This window comes from Brachyhypopomus gauderio, chromosome 19 (genome assembly GCF_052324685.1).
Source record: "Brachyhypopomus gauderio isolate BG-103 chromosome 19, BGAUD_0.2, whole genome shotgun sequence".
Taxonomy (NCBI): Eukaryota; Metazoa; Chordata; class Actinopteri; order Gymnotiformes; family Hypopomidae; genus Brachyhypopomus; species Brachyhypopomus gauderio.
The window spans coordinates 14,855,771-14,880,756 of record NC_135229.1 but is presented as its reverse complement, the minus strand read 5'-3'; the positions used below and the strand labels follow the sequence as shown (position 1 = coordinate 14,880,756).

Sequence of the window (24,986 nt, the reverse complement as noted above, 5' to 3'; positions counted from 1 at the left end):
TACACCATAACACACCCATCTACACAGTAACACTTCCACCTACACCCAAACACCTACACCCTAACACACCTACCTGCCTGTAACACACCCACCTACCCCATAACACACCCATCTGCACAGTAACACATCCACCTACACCCAAACACATACACCCTAACATATCCACCTTCCTGTAACACATACACCTGCACTCTAACACATGCACCTACATCCAAACACATACACCCTAACACATGCACCTACACCCTAATAATGCATCTACCTGTCTGTAACACACCCACCTACACCGTAACACACCCACCTACACATTAACACGTCCACCTACACCCTAACACATACACCCTAACACATCCACCTAACACATACACCCTAACACATCCACCTAACACATCCACCTAACACTTTCCCACAGTGTTTGGGTAGTGGAGATGAAAATAACACTGCACATATGCTCAGTTATTCGACACAATGTGTTTCCAGTGTCTCCTGGCTAACATATTTTCCTATCTGACCATATTAGCCCAACAGCTGTTAATGGTGAGACCATCAAAATAGCAGATGAGGAGGGGGATGTACATATGACATCTAACAATAAATGAAAAAGCACACAGCAACTGGAATAAAGACTGCTCTTTACAAAATTTTTAAATTGTTATTACTAGGTCTTATTGGGCAGACATTGGCATCTCCAATTCATTCCCAGGCTGTTAAAAGCCCTTTTGAAAACGCCAATTCAAATAAACCTACAGTCTCCCAATTTCACTGTTTTTCTGAGATTTAGGGTTTTAGAGAAATTAAGAGAGACATTGCAGGCGAACAGATGCAGTGGGTAAAATTACCATTCCATGAACCCCAGACACAGGACTGCGAGTTCCTACGTAGAGTTCAAAAAGATTTCCCACATCAAACAGTCAAAGCACCAAACTGGAATCACGCCCATGGGACCAATTTTCTAGACCTAAAATAGTCAGTTGCTAAAGAAAATCTCCATTTGTAGTGATCTGTGGAAAAATGTCCCAAAGAAAGTTTTCACATGTTTAAGAGGAACCTCACCTCAGCAATGACCTGTTTCATGCAGCAACAATCCTTATCAATAATCAATAACCTTTTAACCTTATCTATAAACCAATTTGCCCGTAAGCCCAACCTAACTTAGCATAACATTGAAAATCACCGGGGCCGCTGGAGACGTTGGTCACAGCGATGCTGTCACTGACACTGTTACCCAGAGTGCCACAATGGGAGCTCAAGGCACCGATCCAGCAGGATGAAACAGCTAAGGTGGATTGTATTGTTGTGATTGGATGTGTTCTTTTTCCAAATAAAAAAATTATAGAAAGAAAAAAAATATGAAACAGCTGAACTGCAGTCGAGTTGGCCAGAGATCACCAGCAGACTGTAGTAAGGCTTCATACTGCAGAAATCACTTAACTTTATACTACAGGAGATTTCAGGTCCAGTTTTCGCTGAGTGCACCTGTGTCCCTGGTTCACTCATGCACCACGCAGAGGTGGGGAGTAGTTCCAAATGCAAGTGTGAGGCCACAGACTGCAGTTCGAGCATGCATCCTGCCCCATGCCCCCTGCCCCATGCATCCTGCCCCATGCCCCCTGCCCCATGCCCCCTGCCCCATGCCCCCTGTCCCATGCCCCCTGTCCCATGCATCCTGCCCCATGCCCCCTGTCCCATGCCCCCTGTCTCATTCATCCTGCCCCATGCCCCCTGCCCCATGCATCCTGCCCCATGCCCCCTGTCCCATGCCCCCTGCCCCATGCCCCCTGTCCCATGCCCCCTGTCCCATGCCCCCTGCCCCATGCCCCCTGCCCCATGCCCCCTGCCCCATGCCCCCTGTCTCATGCATCCTGCCCCATGCCCCCTGCCCCATGCATCCTGCCCCATGCCCCCTGTCCCATGCCCCCTGTCCCATGCCCCCTGTCCCATGCCCCCCTACAGATTTTAATGGGAGGTCTAGACGGAGGCAGGTCACAACCCAGAAACAGTCTTGGTAGACGTGACAAAGATGCGCTGATGCCAACTCCTACCTGAGGTTCACCATCTGCATTGAAGGATCTGTGACTACTCGGCCTGGAATTACTCAGACTTCTACTAGCAGCCCGCCCAATGGAGAATGGGTTCCCTTTGGTCCTCCCAAGGTTTCTTCCTAATCCCCACCATCACCGGGAGTTTTTCCTCGCCACTGTCGCCTCTGGCTTGCTCATTAGGGATCTGGACCCATATGTTTGTAAAGCTGCTTTGTGACGTGTTGTAAAAAGCATTATATAAATATATTTGACTTTGACTTTGACGGGGAGAGGAGGACAGCAGAGGCTGCTCTGGGTGCCAGCGTGGTTGGAAACTGAGGTTACCATGCAGTGAGAGATGGACCATCAGGCCTTTCACCACCAAACCCTCAGATAGTAAGTTTCTGGGTTGTTACTGAGATGAATAAGCCTGCAATCATTCAGCCAAATACTGTATATTTGCGCACACATACACACACACACGCACACACACACACACACACACACACACACACACACACACACACACACACACACACACACACACACTAACTGCACTCGACAGAGAAACACAACTGGTCTATAAAGGGCTCCTCCACAATAAAAGACACTGAATATTCTCATGCAAGGATTTCAATATAAAAGTCCCCTGACATCTGCTCTGGCATTAGTGCACTTTGCTCACAATTACACCAAAATAAAAGCTTAATATATGGTTTTCTTTAATATGTCTAATCTTGCTTAATCATCTGCTGGAGGAATGATAACACTATAAAAATACATTTGCCCTGAGGCACTGAACCAACCGGCCTGTGTGGACCAGTTCTTGTTAGAGAGAAGCTTTCAGTCCCTAACCACTGACACTTCAGAATTTATAGACTGTGTGTTGTTGAGTGTGGAGTTGAACGCTGACCATGGCCTGGATTGAGCATTTGGATTCTTTGTCAGTCCACAGACACGTCAGGGTTCCTCCGTTCTCCATAACAGCAACACTCATAAAACAGCGTCAGTCTAAGTGTTTGGCGTGAGGCGTGCTGGGCCAGGGGCCTTGTTGAGGTCTGTCATAGTTTGACAGCTCATGGAACAGGAAAAAGAGACAGAACACACAGCACACCAGACCAGGCAAGGGATCCAACCCAAGGTCTCTCTAATTTGGACTCTGGAGTGTCCACTTCTGATATACTCTAAATTGAATCCAGAAGGCTGGAAAACCCTGAAAACCCAAACATCTCACGGGGGTCTGAAGGTGAGGGCGTCTGCTCAACACAGGCCTGCCCCTTGCTCGGGCCTACTGCATTCTCACACAATAAGTGTGGGTAGAATATTTGACCTTTGCGGATTAAAATGATAATAAATGATGCTAGTGGTCATGTTTTCGGTAAACAAATATCAGTCCATTAGAGCACATTTGTGGAAACATTTTTGGTTTAGTGTTCTGAGATTCTGCATATTCTTTTACAGAAAAAAAACAACAATTTTTTAGGAAAACTATGAACTGAATAAAAAGCACTGAACTCAGTATAAAGTGGCCAGTTTGGACAGTATTAGTATTACCTGTTATGCTTTGCATAGAAGAGCCACTAAGGCTGTGAGGCAAGTAGTGCCTCTACTGAGACTACCGAGCCTCTACTGAGCCTTTACTGAGCCTTTGCTGAGCCTTTACCGAGCCTCTGTTGAGACTCTTCTGAGACTCTTCTGAGCCTCTGCCGAGCTTCTTCTGAGCGTTTTCTGAGCCTCTACTGAGCCTTTACTGAGCCTCTGCTGAGCATTTACTAAGCCTTTATGTCTGTACACTGTAGGATGCTCTCCCCAATGCTCTCTCTAGCCCGCCACAAACCAAGAATTACTTTACAAGGTTGACAAAGACCATAAAAGAATTATTCCCAAAAGTGTTACCACAGATTTAGTCTTGTAATCCCACACCCTCCATGGAATTCCTCTTCCAGATTAACCATGAGTGAAAACCGCAGGGGGACGTCGGTGAAAGCAGTGCTCTAGAGGTCATACCACAAAAACCAGGGCTAGATGACAACACAGAGGAAGAAGAGGAAGAAGGAAAAATATTTAAGGTGATTTTTCCCCCAGCTGCCATAGGTTAGGCACTGTAGTATCAGCTTGCACCCAAAACCACAGCCTCAGTGTCTAGGTTCCCTTTCAGAGCCCCTGGGTGAAGTCATACTTTGTTGACTGGCACATTCCTGAAATATACGGGCTGCTATGAACCTCTTTATTACAGCAGGGTTTACTCTTCCCAGCAGTCATGGCACAACGGCGGCGTTGCCGGGCTCGGAAGTTCAGGATGAAACAGGATTTTTATTCTGCCTGATCGCACCATGGTCTAAATTACACTCTTGTTTTCACTTGAGTCTTGGTGTGTGGCCTGAACACTTGAGCGGAGATCACAGACCGTAAAGTGGGCGCAGAGTGTCTCTGACAGCTAGTATCATACATTCCCGAGTCCTCACTCATTAACCCAGTGTGTGAGCGTCCCCCTCCTCACTTTCATCAAACCTGCAGTCTCCAATCACTCTCAAATCACGCTGTAATTACACTGTTTTGAGCAGCATTCGGGTAATTGGCGTTTCTCTCTTTGCGGCTCCAGACCTCAGACTCCCCTAACTCCACACACATGAAAGAAAGAAGAATGTGCTGCTCTTTAACTCTGTCCTGTTCACCATCGTAATGATGCTCTATTTGCATAATTATTCTTGATTTTCCTTCCCCTTGTAGACCAACAGACGAACGATCCAGGATGACTTAATCTCCTTGTAACATTTGCAAAAACTGAGACATGGTTACATTTTTAATGAAATTGTAAGAAGCTCTTGAGTCAATATGTATGCTACACAATATGCTAAACAAATACAAATGTATGCTACACAAATACAAGTATTTTTGCCTATAAGTGTGTAAGCATGAAAATCTCCAAACTACAAACTACAAATCCATGAAACTATCAGCCAATTATCAGCACATCACGCTCTGACGCTGTGATCAGTCAAACTTGCTGTTGGCAGATGGCTTTTATTTTATTTCCGGTGCATTAGTATAACTTGTTTGTTCCCTTTGACTTCTGTTTCTTTTTCATCTTTAATTACATGTGCTCATAATTGTTATCATTATTTCATATGGTTTCGTGTAAGACTTTGACTTTGATATGCCTCGTTCACATGCTTCCGTTTGTTGTGACTCCAGCCCGAGGCTTCGCCTCACGTGCCCTATAGCTGCGTGTGCCGCTCCATCTGGCAGGCAGATTAATGTACTCTTCTCTTTGGTATGTGCTTTAATGAGCTGTAATGGTGTGCTGATGTAGCCTGGAATGACGCAGCAGCTCTGACTAGCATACGTGCTCTGACTAGCATACGTGCTCTGACTAGCACACGTGCTCTGACTAACATACGTGCTCTGACTAACATACGTGCTCTGACTAGCACACGTGCTCTGACTAGCACACGTGCTCTGACTAGCATACGTGCTCTGACTAGCACACGTGCTCTGACTAGCATACATGCTCTGACTAGCATACATGCTCTGACTAGTATACATGCTCTGACTAGCATACATGCTCTGATCAGCATACGTGCACTGATCCGCATACGTGCTCTGAACAGCATAGGCCTATGTGCTTTGCAGTAGCAGCTCAAACTCAAGCCAGTCAACTTTTCAATGTTTCCTTCTCATGCCGGTGCAGATCTAGAGATTGGTCATCTCTGTTTAAGCATTTAAGGGATGCTTTGACTCCAGAGGGGAATTCAGTGTGTATTTCTGTGAAAGTATCTGAAGCTAGTTTCAGTTTGAATGTCACTCAATGGCAAAGGCACATGTTTTTTTTTTACAACTGCAGTCATCATAAGTGTTGATTGATGTATACTAGATTTACACTTAGGTGCCATGTCCTCTATTGTAATACAATTGTTTCGCTTAGAAAATGTAATTCTCAAGCATGAGTACACCACAAACTCTAAGAAATGTTTGAATAATCATTCTGATGCATCAGGAATGGTTGTTTAGCCATTAAGGTTTGTTTGGAGTTCATGGGGTTTATGTTAACATTGCTTGCTTTATTATGGGTAAAGCAAATTAGTTACATATTATAATTAGAGAGATACAATGATGATGCTTCATGCTGTTTATAACAGAGACAGAGATATAAAAGTTTAAAAGTTGGCCAGAGACCACCAGATATAAAAGTAGAAAAGTTACTTTGATTCGTTGAACCGTATTTTGACCAAGATGTGGTTTACAGGTCACTAACCAATCAAAAACATGACCACATTCTAGAAGCCGCTCCCAGAAAATCATGATACCAGCAGGCATCACAGATACAGCACGGTACACTGAAAACACCTGTCTTACAGAACAAGAACGAACAGACATGAGTCTGCCCTACACCTCCAGAGCCTCATGGTGGTGTTACGGCCCTCCTGGACCACGACAGAACGAATGAGACGCTAGACTGGCCGGTCTTACCTGGGCCTCCTGTAGGCGAGGCCATACTGTTGGCATGCGGTGCCCACGGTGGGAGTGTAGACGATGGGCATAAAGCGCTCCATGTCTGACGTCAGCACGCGGTAGAACAGCTTCTCGTTACGGTCCTGGAGGCCCATGAGGAAGACGTACCTGAGAGATGGAGAGAGCAGATGGAGTAGAAGGACCTTATCCACATTGTGTGTTTGTGTGTGTGATGTAGTGTGACAGACATGATGAAGAGATGAAGTGAAAGGAGAATCTGAGTGAGACGTGGTTTGGGGGGTTATTGAGGTCACTGAGATCACTAGTTCACAGCAATAAAATCTCAGACCAAGTGCTGCTGCTCCCACATGAGCAGTAATAGCTGGGTAACGTTCACCTTGTTTATTTTACCGATGCTGGGAAAACACACACACACACACACACACACACACACACACACACACACACACACACACACACACACACACACACACACACACACACATACACACACACACATACACTCACTGCCCGCTCTGATGTCCTGGCCCTCTTACAGAGCTGAGTAACATCAGACATATCGAGCTGACATGCCACTTAGTTGAACGAAACCCATCCGTCTATTTATCATGGGAAAACTGTGAGAGGGTTCATGTGTGTGATGACCATAACCGCCTTCTGTACCGAACGCTGGGCTTCTGAAGCAGGTGGAGAACTCAACCCTACATGACACTCAATGTTAGTGGTTAATAGTCGGAGGCCAAAGTCACGCCATGACAGCAGGGGCAAACGTCTGTATTCTGGATCATCATGGCTACGGTTGCTATTGGGGAAGCACGATTCCGGGATTCATGAGATCATTTCACTCACATATACAAAGAAAAATAATAATGCAACATTCAGTTTTGCTTTGTTTTTTTGTGATTTTCGCATTTCTAAAGGAGGGGAAAAACTTCAGCGTGTTACGGCCAGCCCAGGCCGGCCTCTGAATAAACACACACACCCAGCGCAGGGAGCTCACTGCTGGCTGGGAAACGTTCCCAGCTCCATGTGTCCTGCTGGACGGGTTCTGTTTGAGCAGGAGGTTAGCGGGATCCAGTCCCTCCCATTGCTAAGCAACGAGGAGGCCAATCAGGTGCCGGTACAGTCCCGTCTCGGCGTTCTCCTACACATGTGAGTGCTAAAGTTCCTTATATGGCACTCAGTGACGGATGCTGGTTTGGCCTTTCCCAGTCTGAGCGTTTACTGGTTTCCAGGTTTCCATTTGTTTTTCACTGTGTCGTAAAATATGCATTTAAAATCAAAATATATATATTTCATTTAGTCCAGATTTCAAGCTGTTAGGAAAAAGTGGACTCTGTTTTATTGGCAATATACTGTGGCAGCAAGCGGACGAAAGCAGAGCTCTAATTGGTTAAGTGTTTTGGGCTGTGTTAACAAGCATGCAGAATTCTGGGGCTTTGTGCGTGGACAGGGCACATTATTCTGTTTGTGCGGACTGCAGACACGCCCGTGGACCCGGGCTACATCTGTCCCTCCCATCATCCTTCATACTTCTGTTTTCTGTTACACGCCTAAACCTTTCGCAAAACCTTTGCCTTAACAACTCAATAACTCGATTTCATAATTCTTTAACTCAAATCCAAAAACTGTGCTATGAAGCAAAGAAAGATATGTGTTTGTTTACAAAACCCAGCTGTGCCTCATTTGGCCTGAGGCACATGCATTAAATATACATCAACAGAGTTTGGAGTTAGAGAGGCACTGGTCGTGCTGTAATGAGGGCCGGCAGACACAAACTGACTCAAGCTACTGAGCTGAAAAGAGTAATAAAGTAGCTAATAAAGTAGTCAACCTAAACACAAATATTTGAGTAAAAAAAAAATCTTGGCCTATCGTCTATACCTCGTAATCAACAAAGGGGCATTATATGGAAGTGGCTCAGATGGTCTGGTAAGCCCTCGCTATTTAAAGTATGAATGACATGCAGGCTGGGGCGCAGTGATATGTCTGTGAGTGGCAGTTACGGTGGGACGGGGTCACTTACAGTCGAGGAAATCAAAACACAGACCGTAATGCAAACAAGACTTGGCTTCGAAATGGGCGGGACATTGTGACGGGTAGTCAGGACACACTCTAAATGCAAACGCAGGACAGAATGTGGGAGTCGCCGTCGGGTCATGGGAAAACTGCGCGGCTACTCTGTGATTCGACAGCCGTGCAGACAAACGAAGCTGCTAAGCTAGCTGGTGGGAAGATGCTAGTGCTGCTGGCCACGCTGGTCTCTCAGTTCCAACTGCAGCCCTTGTGCCCTACCTACTCAGCAGCTGTTAAGTACAAATGCATAAAGTGTTGCTTTCATAAAATGCTTGGAAAGATGGAACATTACAACATTTATTCCTGTACATTTAAAATCAGTGACAGAGAAGAAAAGTTTGACATCCGTGCAGGTCTGGCTCAAGTGTGTGGTGGGCACTGAGTGGTACCTGAGGATCAGCCCGAACCCATCTCACCTGTCCAGGTCGTCCTTCTTGAGATCATAGTTGCGCAGGACTCTCAGCAGCTGGACCTCCTGGCTGAGGAAGCAGGGCGGGAGGAGACCGTGGATGCCCAACTGTAGCCGTTCCTCCAGGGAGAAGGCCATGCCCTGCACACAGCCACAGCACGCTGGTCACACTGCTCCACAACATGCATACTGTGGGTGAGGTCGTGGGGAAGGTCGTGGCAGAGGTCGTGGGTGGTGCTGGGGGTGAGGTTGTGGGTGGGGTCATGGGTGGGGTCGTGGGTGAGGTTGTGGGTGTGGTCATGGGTGAGGCTGTGGGTGGGGTCGATGGAGGTGGAGATGGAGCTACACAGACATGTGCTCCAAAGATCATCCACCCGAACCTGCTCCACCCCCCAACTCTTTCACCCTGCGGTGAAAAGGTGCACAGCAATGAAAAAATTACTGCTGACACTACATCGGTCCTCCAGGACATCAGATCCATGCTGATCACACTCTGCTGCTGTAATAATACTAAATGTAGGTCACTTCTTGAAGATCAGTAGATTAGAATAAAGAACAAATGCACAGATATCCAAATTCCCTGCTAGTTTCTATTAGCAGAACTGAAGGGCATTTGGCTGCTGCTCTTCCCGTGACTTCCAGCAGGATTTAGTGGTGACATTATAGTGGTGACATTATAGTGGTGATATTATAGTGGTGACATTATAGTGGTGATATCAAAGGTGCTGAGTGTCTAAAAGCAAGTCTATGAGCAGTAATTAAAGGTTTGAGCAGAACTAGTCTAAATGTTAGTATTAATGCGGGGTCTGTATGTTCAACCAAAGTGCCGTGAGATGAGTGGTACAGTTGTTCGTGGACTCAGAACACAGCTGTGGTGCATACCAACTCTTTAACTGTGTCTGATCTGCTTTGATCAGTATCAGAACTCCACACAAATGCCCACACGTTCATGTCCACAAACACCTAACAATTCTACATGTGCAGAACATGCCCACATATAGCAAAGAAACCACATGGCCCACCACACACACACACACACACACACACACACACACACACACACACACACACACACACACACACACACACACAACTAAAAGTGGCAATCCACAGCTTTTAAGCTGAGCTAAGGTCCGAGATATAGCTGCAGGATGACTAGGTGCTATTTGTAGAGCGGTTCTGTTCGGTCTCCGTCTGTCATCTGGAGTAGCAGACTGCAGTGCACCACTGATGCTCTGTATTTAAGAAGCTCTAAACGCCATCTACGCTGTGCCAGCCCTGAATTACTACCTTCCTGATTAAAAACGGACATTCTATTTTGTCAGTGAGCTGGTGGTTTGTTGAGAACTGTCCCCGGATCCTTACAGTGCGCTTGCATCAGAGCTGTGACTCAGTAGCACTGTGTACTGGATCAGAGACGCCTGTGGTGGTGTAAACTCAAAATGAGCGGTGAAAATGGAAGCCTCTCTAGCTTGTAAGATTACGGGTATGTTCTGTGATCAGAGGTAAACAAATAGACGGACCCCGCTGGAGCAACGACAACAACAACAACATCACAAAACTAACACCATTATCAGTGGAGGACTTCAGAACTGCACTGGAAGACGAGGATCCAAAGAACAGCCTGTAGCTCGTTCAGTGTAATTCGTTAAGCATAATTCACTAAGCATAATTCATTAAGTATAATTTCTCAGACAGCTCTCTGTCCACTGAATGCCTCTTGTATCCTGCATGTAACAGACACACATGCAGCATGGCCACAGTGCACTGTCCCTCTCGTGCCTGAAGGACCCGCTGCTCCGGGTTCCGGCTGGCTAGTTCTGAGAGGCAGGTCCATCTCACAGCACACCTCGTGATGAGATTAGATGAATAACTAACATGCATGTACACACACACACACACGCACGCACGCACACACACAAACACACACACACACACACACACACACAAACACGTATTGCCATATTTAGTGCCCATCTAAAACAGACCTGCACACACACATACATTATGGAGATAATTCACAATCCTGAGTTGGATGTCAGTTCATTGTTGTTGGCAAGGTTTCAATGCCAGCCACATAACCCTGTTAAATGGACAAACATCCCAAACAATTCGGACACATGGAAACAGATGAAACATGAGGTTTCAATTCACAATAATTTGTTGCAAAGTATGCAAATTCATCGGCAGTTAAAATAATAAATGTGCAGGAGTCTAGGAGCAAGTGCCTCCCACCCCAACACCAGAAAGCCCCCCCCGCCCCAGTCACAGACATCCCCCCATCCCAGCCCCAGACAACCCCCCCGCCACAGTCACAGAGTGCCTCCCCCAGTCACAGACAGGCCACCTCCCTGCCCCAGTCAGTGTTTTCCTTCCTCCCACAGTGTTCTCTGAAGCAGGGCGTGGCGGGCGTGGCGTGGTGAACACTTCCCCACGGGCAGGCGGCCACATCTGAAGCAGGGCGTCCCGTGCCAACACGTGCTGTGGCCCGCAGGTCTTAACCAGCCAGGGCAGCAAGGACGCCAGGGCATCCCAACATGTAATCTGGGCCCCGCAAGTGTGCCCCCCCAAAGCCCCCCCCCCCCCCCCCCCCCCCCCCCCCCCGAACCACACGGCTCAGTGGAAAGTCATTACAGACTGTTACGGTCCAACATGAAGACCTTGATCTTCCGTGCTGATAAAAGGCTATATACAACCTTCAAAGAAAACGATTTTCCAAATTCAAAAGCCAATATTCAATAAATAAATAAACAACTCCCATGGAATTCCTGCAACTCCCAAGAGTCATTCAAGACGTGTCTGGTAAAGAGTGCAAAACACGGAAGAAGCTTGAGGAAACGCACTTCACTAATCACACTAAAACACATTTCAGTTACACTCTTACACTCTTTAACCAGTCAAACACATCTCACACTTGTCAATCACACTCATATACATCTCACATTCGTTAATCACACTCATATACATCTCCCTTTTACTCACACTCCTCAGTCACACTCAGCTCACATGAATCAGTCCCACACGGTGAGGATGAACTTAATGGAAATCTGGGGAACCTCTGATTTACCACTGGGTAACCCTGTTGCTTAGGCTGAACAATCCATAAAGCTTCATTCATGAAGTTTGTTTCTTATGTGTGGAATCCACTGATAATTTACACAGGGAACTTGAATGTTAGCAGAGGTTGAACAAGGTCAAGCTAATGCTAAACTTACAGGCTACTCTGAGAAGCAACTCTACTGGACTCTGTTGGAGTCTGATTGAGAGCAGGGTTTCAAACTACTTGCACTGTTTGTTTTCAAATGCTTTTCATGTTTCAATTAAAGTGGTTTTGCTCCATGAGAACAGGCACACCCGCTGAGCACGCGCTCCTTTGAGATGTTACAGAGGGCTTTTCTCACTCGACTGTGGCCACAGATCTGACACGAAGACAGAATGGCCCACGGCCTTGGTGGAGGAGAAGAACGTGAGATTATACCAGAGTAAACAGAACAGAAGTGCAGGAGGAGTGGTGACTCAGAGAGTGGGTGCTGTCCTCCACGCTGGGAGCATCAGACACTAAATAAAGCAGGGGAGAGGCCGTTCTTTCCTAATGACTTTCCCAGAATTCCCAGCCGGTGCAGACTGAAGCCGTCTTTGGACAGAACAAGAAGGAGTGGGTGGCAGGTCTCTGATAATGCCAGGTCACGTTCTAGACCTCAACAGGTCTAAGATGTCATGGTAACATCTTTGAAGGTCTGATCTCTTTTGGATACTAAAGGTTATCAACTCAGGATTCTGAGGATGTCGGGATATGTTTTGTGAAGAATCCTTGTGTTACATTACACAAAGAAAAAGAAAGAATAACTGAGAATGCAGACTGTGTTATTTGTTAAGGCCAACGGGCTGAGTCTTAAAGTACCTACACGCAAATAGAAACAGTGCTGACAGCAGCTCCAGACCTGAGACCGAGGAGATTGAGAACTCTGGCTCACAGCAAATGGCAAGGCAAGGACTTCAGCAGCTGCTTGGGGTTTTTTGGACAGGTCACAAGTGTGTGTGTGTGTGTGTGTGTGTGTGTGTGGGGTGGGGGGCGTGGGGCAATTGCTCACACTGAACAAGCAGCCATCAAATGTCCCATCACTGTTCTCGCAAATCTTGCCATTGCCTAAGGCTGCATACTACCACTTCGCAGTGTGTATATGTATGTTTGATCCGCTGCACTGCACCTCTGCCAGAGCTGCCCGCTAGAGCAACATGCTAGAGCAGCAAGCTAGAGCAACATGCTAGAGCACAGATCACTAATAGGCGAACCTTGGTCCGGATCCAGACCAAAATGATGTCCCATGCGGACTCAAAACTGATACCAGGAAAGTTAGGGTGTGTTGCGTGGAAATCAGCGATCATAGAGGGGCTCAGAACATCCCTCGCCAGAATCCAGGCCCGCTCCTCGGGGCCATATCCTTCCCAGTCAACCAGATACTGGAGACCACCTCGCCAGTGTCGGGACTCCAATAGCTTCCGGATTCTCCCGGACTATGTATGCAGGGCGACTGTCAATATCCAGAGGGTCTGAAGGACTAGTAGACACGAGGGGAGTGTTGAACGGGCTGTAGTGAACCGGCTTCAGGAGAGAGACGTGGAAGACAGGGTTAATATGGTAATGTGAAGGTAAAAGAAGTTTATATGTAACTGCGTTAACTCTGCTGAGCACTTTAAATGGATATACCATGAGCTAAGTTTTTTGCTTCATTGTTTCAGGTTGAGATTCTGAGTTGACAACCATACCCTCTGTCCCGGGTGGTACATCAGAGCCGGAAGACGACGACGGTCTGCATTGAGTCGGCATGTATGTAGAGCACGACGCAAATGTACATGTGCCAGCTCCCAGGTGCGGGCACTGCACTTGAGCCACTCGTCTAAGGCTGGAACATCAGTTGGTGTCTTGTTCCAGGGGAAAAACGCAGGCTGGGAACTGTATATACACATTGAAAGGGTGTGAGTTTTGTAGCGGAATGTACAATTGAATTCCGGGCATATTCCGCCCATGGAAGGCATTTGTTCCAGTTGTGTTGAGAGATGCAATATTGTCGGAGAAACCTCCCTAATTCCTGATTATAGCGCTCCACTTCTCCATTAGATTGGGGGTGGTAACCTGAAGTAAAACTAACGGTAATGCCAAGAAGTTTACAAAATTGCTTCCAAACCTGAAATGTGAACTGTGTTCCTCTATTGGAGTTGATATCTTCAGGTAAGCCATAAATACGGAATACGTAATGGAAGAGGTCAAGAGCTGTTTCCATGGCTGTAGGTAGTTTGGGGCGAGGAATGAGATGGCACATTTTTGAGAACCAGTCTACTATTACCATGATCACTGTATTTCCTCCTGATGTGGGCAGATCCGTGATGAAGTCAATCGCGAGGTGTGTCCATGGTCGAAGAGGAATGGGTAAGGGAAGGCGTTTTCCTGCTGAGAGAGTACAGGGAGTACGGGATTGGGCACAAACGGAACATGCTAGCACATAATCTCGAATATCATACTCCCAGGACTGCCACCAGTAACGCTGTGAAATCGGGTGTCGTGTGCATGTAATACCTGGGTGGCCCGTACCCGCTGTGTTGTGGGCGAGTTGGAGGATACGTCCCCGGAGGGACACAGGTATGTATTGTTTATCCTCGGGGCATTCTGTCCTCTGGACTAGGATCGTTGCGCAAAGCCTCATCTAATTCTTCTTGTACCCATCTGACAGCTGCAAGAAAGCAGGAATCCTGCAGAATACGTTCAGGTTCTTGGACTGCTTTGTCCTTTTTGTAGATCCGTGATAGAGCATCGGCTTTGATGTTCTTTGACCCGGGTCTGTAAGACACAGAGAAACGAAATCGAGAGAAAAACAGTGCCCACCTGGCTTGTCGCGGGTTCAGGTGTCTGGCTGACTTCAGGTATTCAAGATTCTTGTGGTCAGTATATACAATGAAGGGGTGTTCCACTCCCTCTAACCAATGACTCCACTGCTCGAGGGCGAGCTTGATGGCCAGGACTTCCCGTTTACCAACATCATAATTCATTTCAGACGGTGTAAGTTTCTTGGAGAAATAGGCGTAGGGGTATAGTTTCGGTGGGTTCCCCTGCCTCTGAGAGAGAACAGCGCCCACTCCTACCTCCGAGGCGTCGACTTCCACGATGAATTGGAGCTGGGGGTCGGGAAGGTGCAGTATGGGAGCTAACGTGAAAGCCTTCTTAAGGAGCGAGAACGCTTGTTCCTCTTCGGCGGCCCAGGTGAATTTCCGATTTCTCCCCCCTTTTAAGAGATTAGTGAGAGGGGTTGCCAACTCACCCAATCCTCGGATGAAACAGTGACAAAAGTTAGCAAAACCCAGGAATCGCTGCAGTTCTTTCATGGAACGAGGGGTTGGTCAATTCGTGACAGCCTCCTTTGCGGCATCCATGGAGATCCAGCCAGGGGACAGTGTACATCCCAGAAATGTCACTGAGGAGGGATGAAATTCACACTTCTCCACCTTCACATAAAGACTATAGTCCCGTAGGTGTTATAACACCGCAGAGATGTGTTTAACATGTTCTGAGACAGACGTGGAGTAAATCAGGATATCGTCTATATAAACAAATACGAAATCATCTATCATGTCATGGAAGATTTCATCCATGAACACTTGGAACACAGAGGGGCTGTTTGTCAGTCCATATGGCATGACTAGGTACTCATAGTGCCCTCTGGCGGTAACAAAGGCTGTCTTCCACTCATCGCCCTCTCTGATACGGATCAAGTTGTAAGCGCTCCGTAAGTCAAGCTTGGTAAACACATTCGCCACCATCAGGCGTTCTTGTGAGGCAGTGATAACGGGGAGAGGGTAAGCATATTTAGATGTGACTACGTTAAGAGCATGATAATCAATACAAGGGCGCAATTCCCCATCTTTCTTTTCTACGAAGAAGAAGCCAGCAGCAACCGGAGAGATGGATGGTCGAATAAACCCCTTCTGCAGAGCCTCAGTGACGTAGGACTACATCGCCAGATCTTCAGGACGTGATAGAGGGTAAGGTTTCGTCTTACAAGCTAAAGGGGCTCCAGGCAGGAGGTCGATCGCGCAATCACAGGGACGATGAGGAGGCAGATGACAGGCACTGTCCTTGTTGAAAACGTCAGCGAATGTACGATACTGCGCGGGGATGATGTCGGAGAGAGGAGTGTCTGGGCTTTCCACCAAGGAGGACCGGAGTGGTAGGTGAATGCACTTACTGAGGCAACTGTCTTTCCACCGAATGAGTTCTTGTTTCTTCCAGGAGATTTCAGGGTCGTGCATCGACAGCCACGGAAAACTGAGTATGACTGCGTCTCGGGCGTGGATATGAGGAAGAACTCTCGCATTTCATTGTGGAACAGACCTACGCGTAGCTCTATGGGCCAGGTATGAAGAGTAATCACACCTTCGCCTATAGGCTGTCCATTCAGTGACTTTACTCTCAAGGGAGGATCTACAGGTAAGGTGGGGAGGTGTAGGTGGTAGGCTAGGTCCCGATCTATGAAATCACCTGCTGCTCCTGAATCCACTAAAACAGGTCCGTATCTATACCCCCCAAGATATTTGTACAGGGAAGCTCACTTTATTTTGTTTTTTAATAGCCAGTAAGGGTTGGCATATGAGTGGGGACCTGCCCAGTTGTATGAACTCATCAGTTTTCCGAGAACTCGCATCACACACATGGGAAAGTGGTGCACAGGACGTAGTGACAGAAACGTCAGCTATACCTGAACGGTAGGTCAACAATACCTTGTCAACGTTTGCAGCAGCTTGAATAAACTCGGTTCTTAAACCACGGCGGAAAACAGTTTTCAAGGCCGAGTCACTCCATCCGCTTCCTGCAGCCAGAACTCCCTTGCATAATCGGTCACACTACGTTGTCCTTGTTGGATCACATAGAGCCAATCTCCCACATCACGACGGCGGGATGATCAAAGACAGCCCTGAACACCGCGGTGAACTGACTCTCAGACTGGAGGGCGGGGTCATTGCTGTCCCATAATACTGTACCCCAGGCACCAGCTATTCCAGTGAGGAATGATAGGATAAAGTGGACCTTCTGTAAATCGGCCTGGAATCGAGGAGACCCATCATAACGTTCAGGTACTGCCACTGGGACACTCACGGGGGTAGAAGCTGTAGTTGCAGCTGGAGGGCAGCGATGTTGACTCCTTGACTCCGTATGATATCTGTGAGTTGGTGAGAGTTTCGGTGAGAGTCATGATTGTTACTTCTGCTGGATCCATATATAGGCAAAGTATTTCTGTAATGTATTGACCAGCCGGAGAGGGATCCAATTGCGGAAGTATACCGCTTTTATTTACATAAATCACGTGTACAGAGAACGACAGGTAAATCACTAGCATTAAGCTTAGTAGCATTAACGTTCTCTTGGGGTGGTCGGGACGGTCCAGGGTCATAATGGGAGAGCAGAATCCTGGAGGTACAGAAGAGCTAGGCAGGAGACGAGGTCTGGGGAGTGAGCAAGGGTCAGAGCACGGGAGATCAAACAGGCAATGGAAACGCTCGGTATGCCGCATGAGTCGACAATACAAACAGGCAATCGGCAATTTTTTTTTCTGTGCGGCCCGGTACCAAATGACCCTCTGACCGGTACCGTCATGCTCCGTGTGACTCAAGGGGCTTCAGTCAATGTGAAGTCAGTATTAGTCAGAGATCATCAGTATGGATGAAACCATAGAGACCATGGAGCCGATGGATCCCATCACAGAGCTGATGGATCCCATCACAGAGCTGATGGATCCGACCACAGAGCTGATGGATCCCACCACAGAGATGATGGATTCCAGCTCAGCTGGTGTGCTACATATGAACAGCTAGGGGATAATATGACTTATAGAGAGAATGATACACCCATGTGCAAACACAAAGACACACATATCCAATCAGTTTGCCTTAACAACAAGAACTAAAAAATTGTATTCCTCAGACTTTCAATTCAGTTCACGATCAGGGAATCCATCTTTTCTTTACCTGGGATTAGGTGATAACTTGGCAGCCAATCAGGTGCATGAACTGTTCACTTAACTACCAGTGATAAGAGAGAATAAAACCATGAGTGCTTTCAGACTGAAAGACTAGATGAGATCTGTTTAGCTGGAAGAACAGCAGGGGTAGCAGGGGCAACCGGAAGCATAGGCAGCAGGGGCAATAGGGGTATCAAGGGCAATGGGGAGCATGGGCAAGGGGTAGCAGGGGCAACAGGGGGAGCAGGGGCAGCAGGGGGGGCAAGGGCAAAAGGGGGAGAAGGGGGAGCAGGGGTGGCAGGAGGAGCTGGGGCAACAGGGGCAGCAGAGGGAGCAGGGAGGGGCTATTGAGGATGGCAAACAGCTCACCTGGATCAGAGCCATGGGCAAAGAGAGAGAGACAGAGAGAGTGAGAGAGAGAAAGGGAGGGAGAGCGAGAGACAGAGAGAGCGAGATAGAGAAAGGGAGGGGGAGAGAGAGAGAGAGAGAGAGAGAGAGAGAGAGAGAGAGAGAGAGAGAGAGAGAGAAGCAGACAACCCAAACCCTGAAAAGCAAACAGGAGCAGCCTAGGCACATTTTGTATTGAAGAATAAAGGGCAGAGTGTTCCTATTGTTTCAGGATAATGGTGTGTATGTGTGGACAGACATGAACACAGTCACCTCAACTATAAACACTGAAGGCAACGTTATAATCAGCTTTCTGTGTCAGAACTTTGAGGTAACTTCTGTTTATCTAAATATTGGACAAGTTTTCCATATTTTTCCTGCTGATGCTGATGGAGTTTTACTGCATGATTATGTCTGTCATAAGCTCCTGTGTTACACATAAAAGAAAATAAACAGGTTTCACTCCTGGAAAATTATTTGACATGCTGGATCCGTATGAAGGAATCAGACAGTAGAGATATTTGGACTGCTGAGTGTTGATCACTACCTGTGTTACATACAGCCAAAACCCTGTTTAAGCAGTTATGGAAGCAAATGTTGTTTCTGTGTTTGTTTTCTTGTTAACATGCATGAACCAACTCAAGCAAATCCCATCTGCATTCTGACTGTCCAACCATTCATATGTGGCTCAGCTCCAGGGCCAGTGCCAAGATTACACTGGTAAAAGTTCACAAAAGACATTTCCCTTTTACATAATGCTGAGAAAAGTAATACCTCTGACCTTTGACCTCTGCCCTGTTTGAAACAAAGATTGTTATGGATGCAACATGGTGGTTGCTATGGTCATAAGGAGGAGATAGAAAACAGCTCAGACAGAAAGACAGGCATACAAAAACAAAAAAGGCAGGTTTTTTTCCCCACCGTAAAAACCCTATGAAAAAGAGAAACAGCTGCTGTTTTCTTGTGAAGCTGTAAGGCGTCATCAGGTTGGACCTGAGGAAGGGAAGAAGGGTTTCTATTCATAGCAAAAATAAATGTTTGCCGGCGTCGCCAGCAGGTGTGAGATGGCATTCGCTCTGGGCTGTCGGTGTTGGGTTGGGTCTGAAATATCTGATACACCGTGGACCACATTGGGCGATCCCAAGGACTGAGCAATTCAGGGACGTCACAATACACTGTTTTGACTGTATGGTTAGACCAAGGCTTAGATCTGCAGGCCGACATTCTAGAACGTTCTGACTATATTGTTATATGCAAGAGCAAAAGAGTTTGGATATGTGTGTATGGAGTCATATGAAGTTATCAGATCAGAGGCATTAGGAGAAGACAATAAGCTGGTCAGTGCTCTGGAAACAGAGACATCACCCAGGACTTCATACAAATCCTCCTTCTGTGGAGGGAGTACAGTAATCTTGTTCAGTGGCAGGATGAGAATCACAGACCGGTGCACAATCTGCCTTGGACTGTTTTTATTTTATTGGAGCTCCTGTCTGAAATCTGGGAACAAAGGCATTATTATTTCATCTTAATCAGATGAATTACCCTGAGAAAAAACAAAAGGGTGTCTTTTACTTATGGATCCCTAACAACATCTCCTTATGGCAAGCTAGACATTTTCTCAAAACCCAAACCTCAGGAATTCTAGAAATATAATCTATACACAGAAGCTTAATATAAAAACCTTGCTCATGAAGATAATTCATGATGATTCATAAATCAATCCCAAGTATATGAACAAACTTTTCACCACAAAATCCACCAGAGACATACTGAGTACAGAATGATATTACATACAGATCAAATCAGGACTAAAAGCACAGAAAAAGCTTTGGGGCAGTGAGCAGGCTTCTGCCATGTCCACAGTGCTCCAGACGCTGGTACACACACACCAAACCCCTGTCACATCTCCCCTTGTCCAGAAAAACACTATTTGGACCAAACTGGATCTGTTTTTTCTTGACTTTGTCATTCTGTTTCACTGCATATTGGTTCCCTCCTCACGTGTCTGTATGAATCAGTGGCGCATCTCCCAGTCGTCTCTCTGTTGTCTCTCCGTCGTCTCCCTGTCGTCTCCCTGTCGTCTCTCTGTTGTCTCTCCGTTGTCTCCCTGTCGTCTCCCAGTCATCTCTCTGTTGTCTCTCCGTTGTCTCCCTGTCGTCTCTCCGTTGTCTCCCTGTCGTCTTCCTGTCGTCTCCCTGAGTCTTATAAGGCTCTTCAGGTGAAGCACATTTCTCTGCTTTGTCTCATTTTTCACAAAGCTCTGTGCAGGAACTGCTCCATTCATCAAATGTTCTGGGTGTGATGCAACATCCTGGACTGTAACAGGGAGCAGAGGCGGTCTTTGCATAGAGGCATTGCTAGGCAACTGCCTTGGGCCCCTTCCACTGCAGCCCACTGTAGGGGCCCCCTGACTAGCTAACTTATTTCTCGCATATTAATGTTGATGGGCCCCCTAGCTAAATTCGCCTTGAGCCCTCAAATTGCTAAGTCCGCCACTGACAGGGAGCAAAGAGTGTTATTTACTACAATAATGTGTGAACACATGACTACACTCCCCAGTCAGCAGTTAGCATTAAACTAGCATCTGCTTGCCAACACTTCCTAATAAATTTGGCCTTCTGCTTATTTTGAGGACTGGTCAGTGCACTCAGCACCATGGAAACGGTTATGTTAATATACACCCATGACCCAGACAGCTCAAAATAAAGGAGTAAAGTTTCCTCAGCTAACAACAAATAAAACTGAGATACGTTTGTAAAAGCTAGCAGGATTCTAATAGCTTTTATTTATGATCAGTAACATTAATGTTTTTATGCAGTTCTTCACTGAACAGATGATGAAGGATGCAGAAACACTTTCAACCCATGAATCATTTTCTCTAGTTGGACCTTTCTCTAGAGATCAATGAATCAAAACAGCAGGTTGTGTGTGTTTCTCTGGTACAGCGGAACATACACCTGCCTCATTCTCAGTGACTCGCCCCAAATTAATCCAGCATGTGCACAAGGTCAAATTACACCATTCTTTCTATGACCTAATTTGACCTTTTCAAATGTAGATGAACAGAAGCTTCCATTTCAGGTTAAAGGAGAAAGCACAGCATGGCAGGAAGGAACAAAACTGCATGATAGCACATTGTGTTGAGGGAGAAGATAAGGTCAAGGCTGTGAGAAGGCCTTGAACACTCCTTCATGTGTGTCAGTTTGACTTGGCGTGTGTCTAAACATCAAACTCCAACCAATCAGCTAGATCCTGTGTTAACTTGTTAGATGACATTTCTGTCAGAAACAGGTTTGAGAGGCAACTCTCCATGACCGGTAGAGTGAAAAAACAGGTATTGCAGGTACTGCAGAGACCTCAGTGAGAATCATTTAGAAACACTAGCCACATATGGTCTCCCTCTTAACAGGAAAAGCAAACAAGGATGACAGCCAATCAAACCACCCACTGTAGACCTCCCTGTGGTCCTCAAAAGCTTAACGGGACCATCATATCCCAACCTGCACTACAATATATTAAACAGAAATAAGTGAATAGGTTCCCCGGAAACCGTTCACAAACATATAAAATTGCTTTCCAGTGGCAAAAACCCAAGGAGTCGGATCACTTGAGCTGAAGTTTAAGCCCGAGTTCTTATGAATGACCACAGAAAGGAGGTCTGAATCATGTGGGATGGTTTTCATGTTCACCTGTCATAATGCCTCTCGTGTTAACCCTAACCCGTTCTGCAATCTTTGGAGCAGTCCTAGCCTTTAAAACATCTCGGAAGGTCAGCTGGGCATGTAGTTAAACAGCAGCATCTTGATGTTTCTCATATTTGTTGGTTTTAATGTAGAAATGAGTCAGGGGTAAGAGAACAGATCTGATGGGCAGCTTAAAGCATAGGAACCCATGCTAAGCTTAGCTGGTTGTGCTATCATCACTATAATAATAGTTTTTTCCTCCCTGTGACTTGAAGCTAATGTCACCTTATGGGCTTTTTATATTCCCCAATATGTCACATTTAAAAGGCAAAAAAAGAAAACCATAAATAATAATTTTATAGGTGCAATAAGGATGTGTCTCTGCACACAGAAGGCATTCTTTGGTTCCATTTAAAACATGGTATGGTGTACTGCAGAACTATCAGGTTAGCAGATCAGAGTCCAGACCATTAACATATAGAGCTTCTGCAGGCAGACATCAATGAATTGTAGGCCTCAGTTAAGTGATAAAATCGCAGCCTTCCCTCCAAGGCCAGGTCAAACTTGGACCCCAGTGCCTTCTTGTTCCACCCTAACTCTCTTCGGTCTGGTCCAAAGCCCACCCACATGGACGTCTGCTAGATGGACACGCCACCATGGCAAAAGTGTATTTAAGAGATGGACTTGTGGCACAGGCAAGCAAATACCTTTCCTGGCTCAGTAAACACAGACTGGGGCTTTAAAACTCTCTGAGTGGCAGTAATCTCTACCTTGCTGAATACGAGAGGGAACATTTCTCTTCCAGTTTAGCAAGCTCATATTCAGAGATTTAACATGCCACCAGTCAGTTTAAATGAGATTACATTCACCTGATTACAAGTATTGGGTCTGATACCACAAACCTATTTTACTGGCGGGTCCCTCTCTCTCTCTGTCTCTCAGGTAAAGCCAACAATAATAACAATAAACAGTATTCTTAATAACTATTTTAACTGAAGTTAATACATTTTTGTTTGTTTTTAATAAATGATTTTAAGAATATGATTAAGTATTGGTTCATCTACAACTGAATGAAAGAAAGTCTTTATTATATTATATTATATTATTATTATTCATTACTGTAACCAGAATAAACAACTACACTCCAGCTGCAGCCTGTGTGCTGTAAGACATTTTGTGATTCACTCGAACTGACTCAATAACAACTCTGACTCCAGCTCTCTTAATATACTGGACCAAGCACGACCAAACTGCAAACATCATGGATGAGTAAATGTGTTTGTTATTCTCTGATGGTCAAAGCCTTGTGCAGCATATACACATGGAAGCTAGCAGTGGGCATCCACAATCCCATGGAGCAGGGGTTCCTCTGGCCAGAGACACTCAGTTAGGCTCACAAAACACCGATTCACCATCAAGCTGTGCTTGGCAGAACGCCTCACAGCTATGAGATGAGAAAAGAACCAATTTTTTTCTAATATATCTCTCTTTCAGATAAATATGAATGAAAACCAAATAAAAAGCACTTTTCTCAACCATGCTGTTTCACTGGTTCAATTAGGAGTGTTTACACACTACTAAACCACTGTGTGATTCAGCTCAAAGTCAACGGCTTCAAAACACAATCACAGCACTACAGACATATTGCCTAATGTACAAGGCCAACCTTATCATCGTGTGCTGTGAGGAACCCAACCAGTATTTGATGTTCTATGTTATGTAGCTATTATGTATCTAAATGTAAATCATTTTTGTGAAACCAGAACAACAATGTTACTTTCAAATACATCTTTATAACACAGGAATATTATGACCATTAGATGGAGACTTCTCAACCAATGTGGTTGTGAGGTGTTTCAGCATTACAGACAAACCGATAAGCACAATAAGATGTCCATATTTTTGCATGGGAGGAATCACTGTGTTTGTGACCATATGTGTGGCTTCATATTAGCTCACTCACTCTTCTGACCACATTACAGAGTGTAATGTCTCTGTGGGTGGTCACACCTGGGCACACACCTGGCCTGTCACCCACACATACACAGGCCACCTAGAGAGATGTCCAAGGGGGGGAAGCTCACAGGCTCACAGGAGCAAAACAATCTGATCACACAGTCACAAAAACAGTATATATGTGAGAGGCAGATCGTTCCACAGGAATTAAAGCAAATTTATGGTAACTGAGAAATATATAGTGGCTTCAAAAAAGTACTCTCTCCCTCTCCCTCTGCCTCTCTCTCCCTCTCACCCTCCCCCTCTCCCTCTCTCTCTCTCACTCTCTCTCTCCCTCTCTCTCTCTCACTCTCTCTCTCTCTCTCTCTCTCTCTGCCAAACCCAAACCACTAACCCACCAATGAAACTGTAAGAAATAAGGCTGAATCATGAAACAGCTGGATGTTATATAGAATCTGCAAAATTGTGTCATTTAACAACATATAGACTTAGGCCAACATCACAAAACGACATTAAAATGGCAATAAACACAACAGTTTTCTTGCTTTTTACTAAAGGTGCCAATAACTCTGGAGAACACCATTTTCCTGGCTTCCATGGTACTGAATGGAGTTTTCTTCTTTATAGCTGTGTGTTATAGTCTGTGTCCAGAACTAACTCCTCTAATAGGGGCATACACAAGTGTGCTTATCTATGTACTCGTCTTGTACATCCTGCATCATGATTAATCTGAAGACCAATCACAGCAGAGTGAAAGCTGCAATTTTCAGGTTTCCTCGGCTCAAGCACATCTGATTTCACACAGGTGAGTACTCTGTATTTCCTGGAGTGGGAGTCAGGTGTGTTGTAGAAAACATATTTTCTATTGGTCCACTCTAGTAAAACTGTGAACAGTGTGAACTGGTACTTCACCTCCACCCACCGACCCCTACACACGCCCTCCACCCACCGCCCCTCCACACGCCCTCCACCT

General features: G+C 46.0%; 1 protein-coding gene across 1 annotated transcript in view; it reads right to left on the bottom strand.

The window, feature by feature from the left end:
- The window catches only part of me1 (malic enzyme 1, NADP(+)-dependent, cytosolic), a 73,072-nt gene that overhangs the window by 41,043 nt on the left and 7,043 nt on the right, over window positions 1-24,986 (bottom strand). The window contains exons 2-3 of the mRNA XM_076981594.1: window positions 8,987-9,120; window positions 6,492-6,641 (exon numbers count right to left, since the gene is read on the bottom strand). Of these exons, the coding sequence (XP_076837709.1) occupies window positions 6,492-6,641; window positions 8,987-9,120 (284 nt within the window). The remainder of the gene's footprint in view (window positions 1-6,491; window positions 6,642-8,986; window positions 9,121-24,986) is intronic.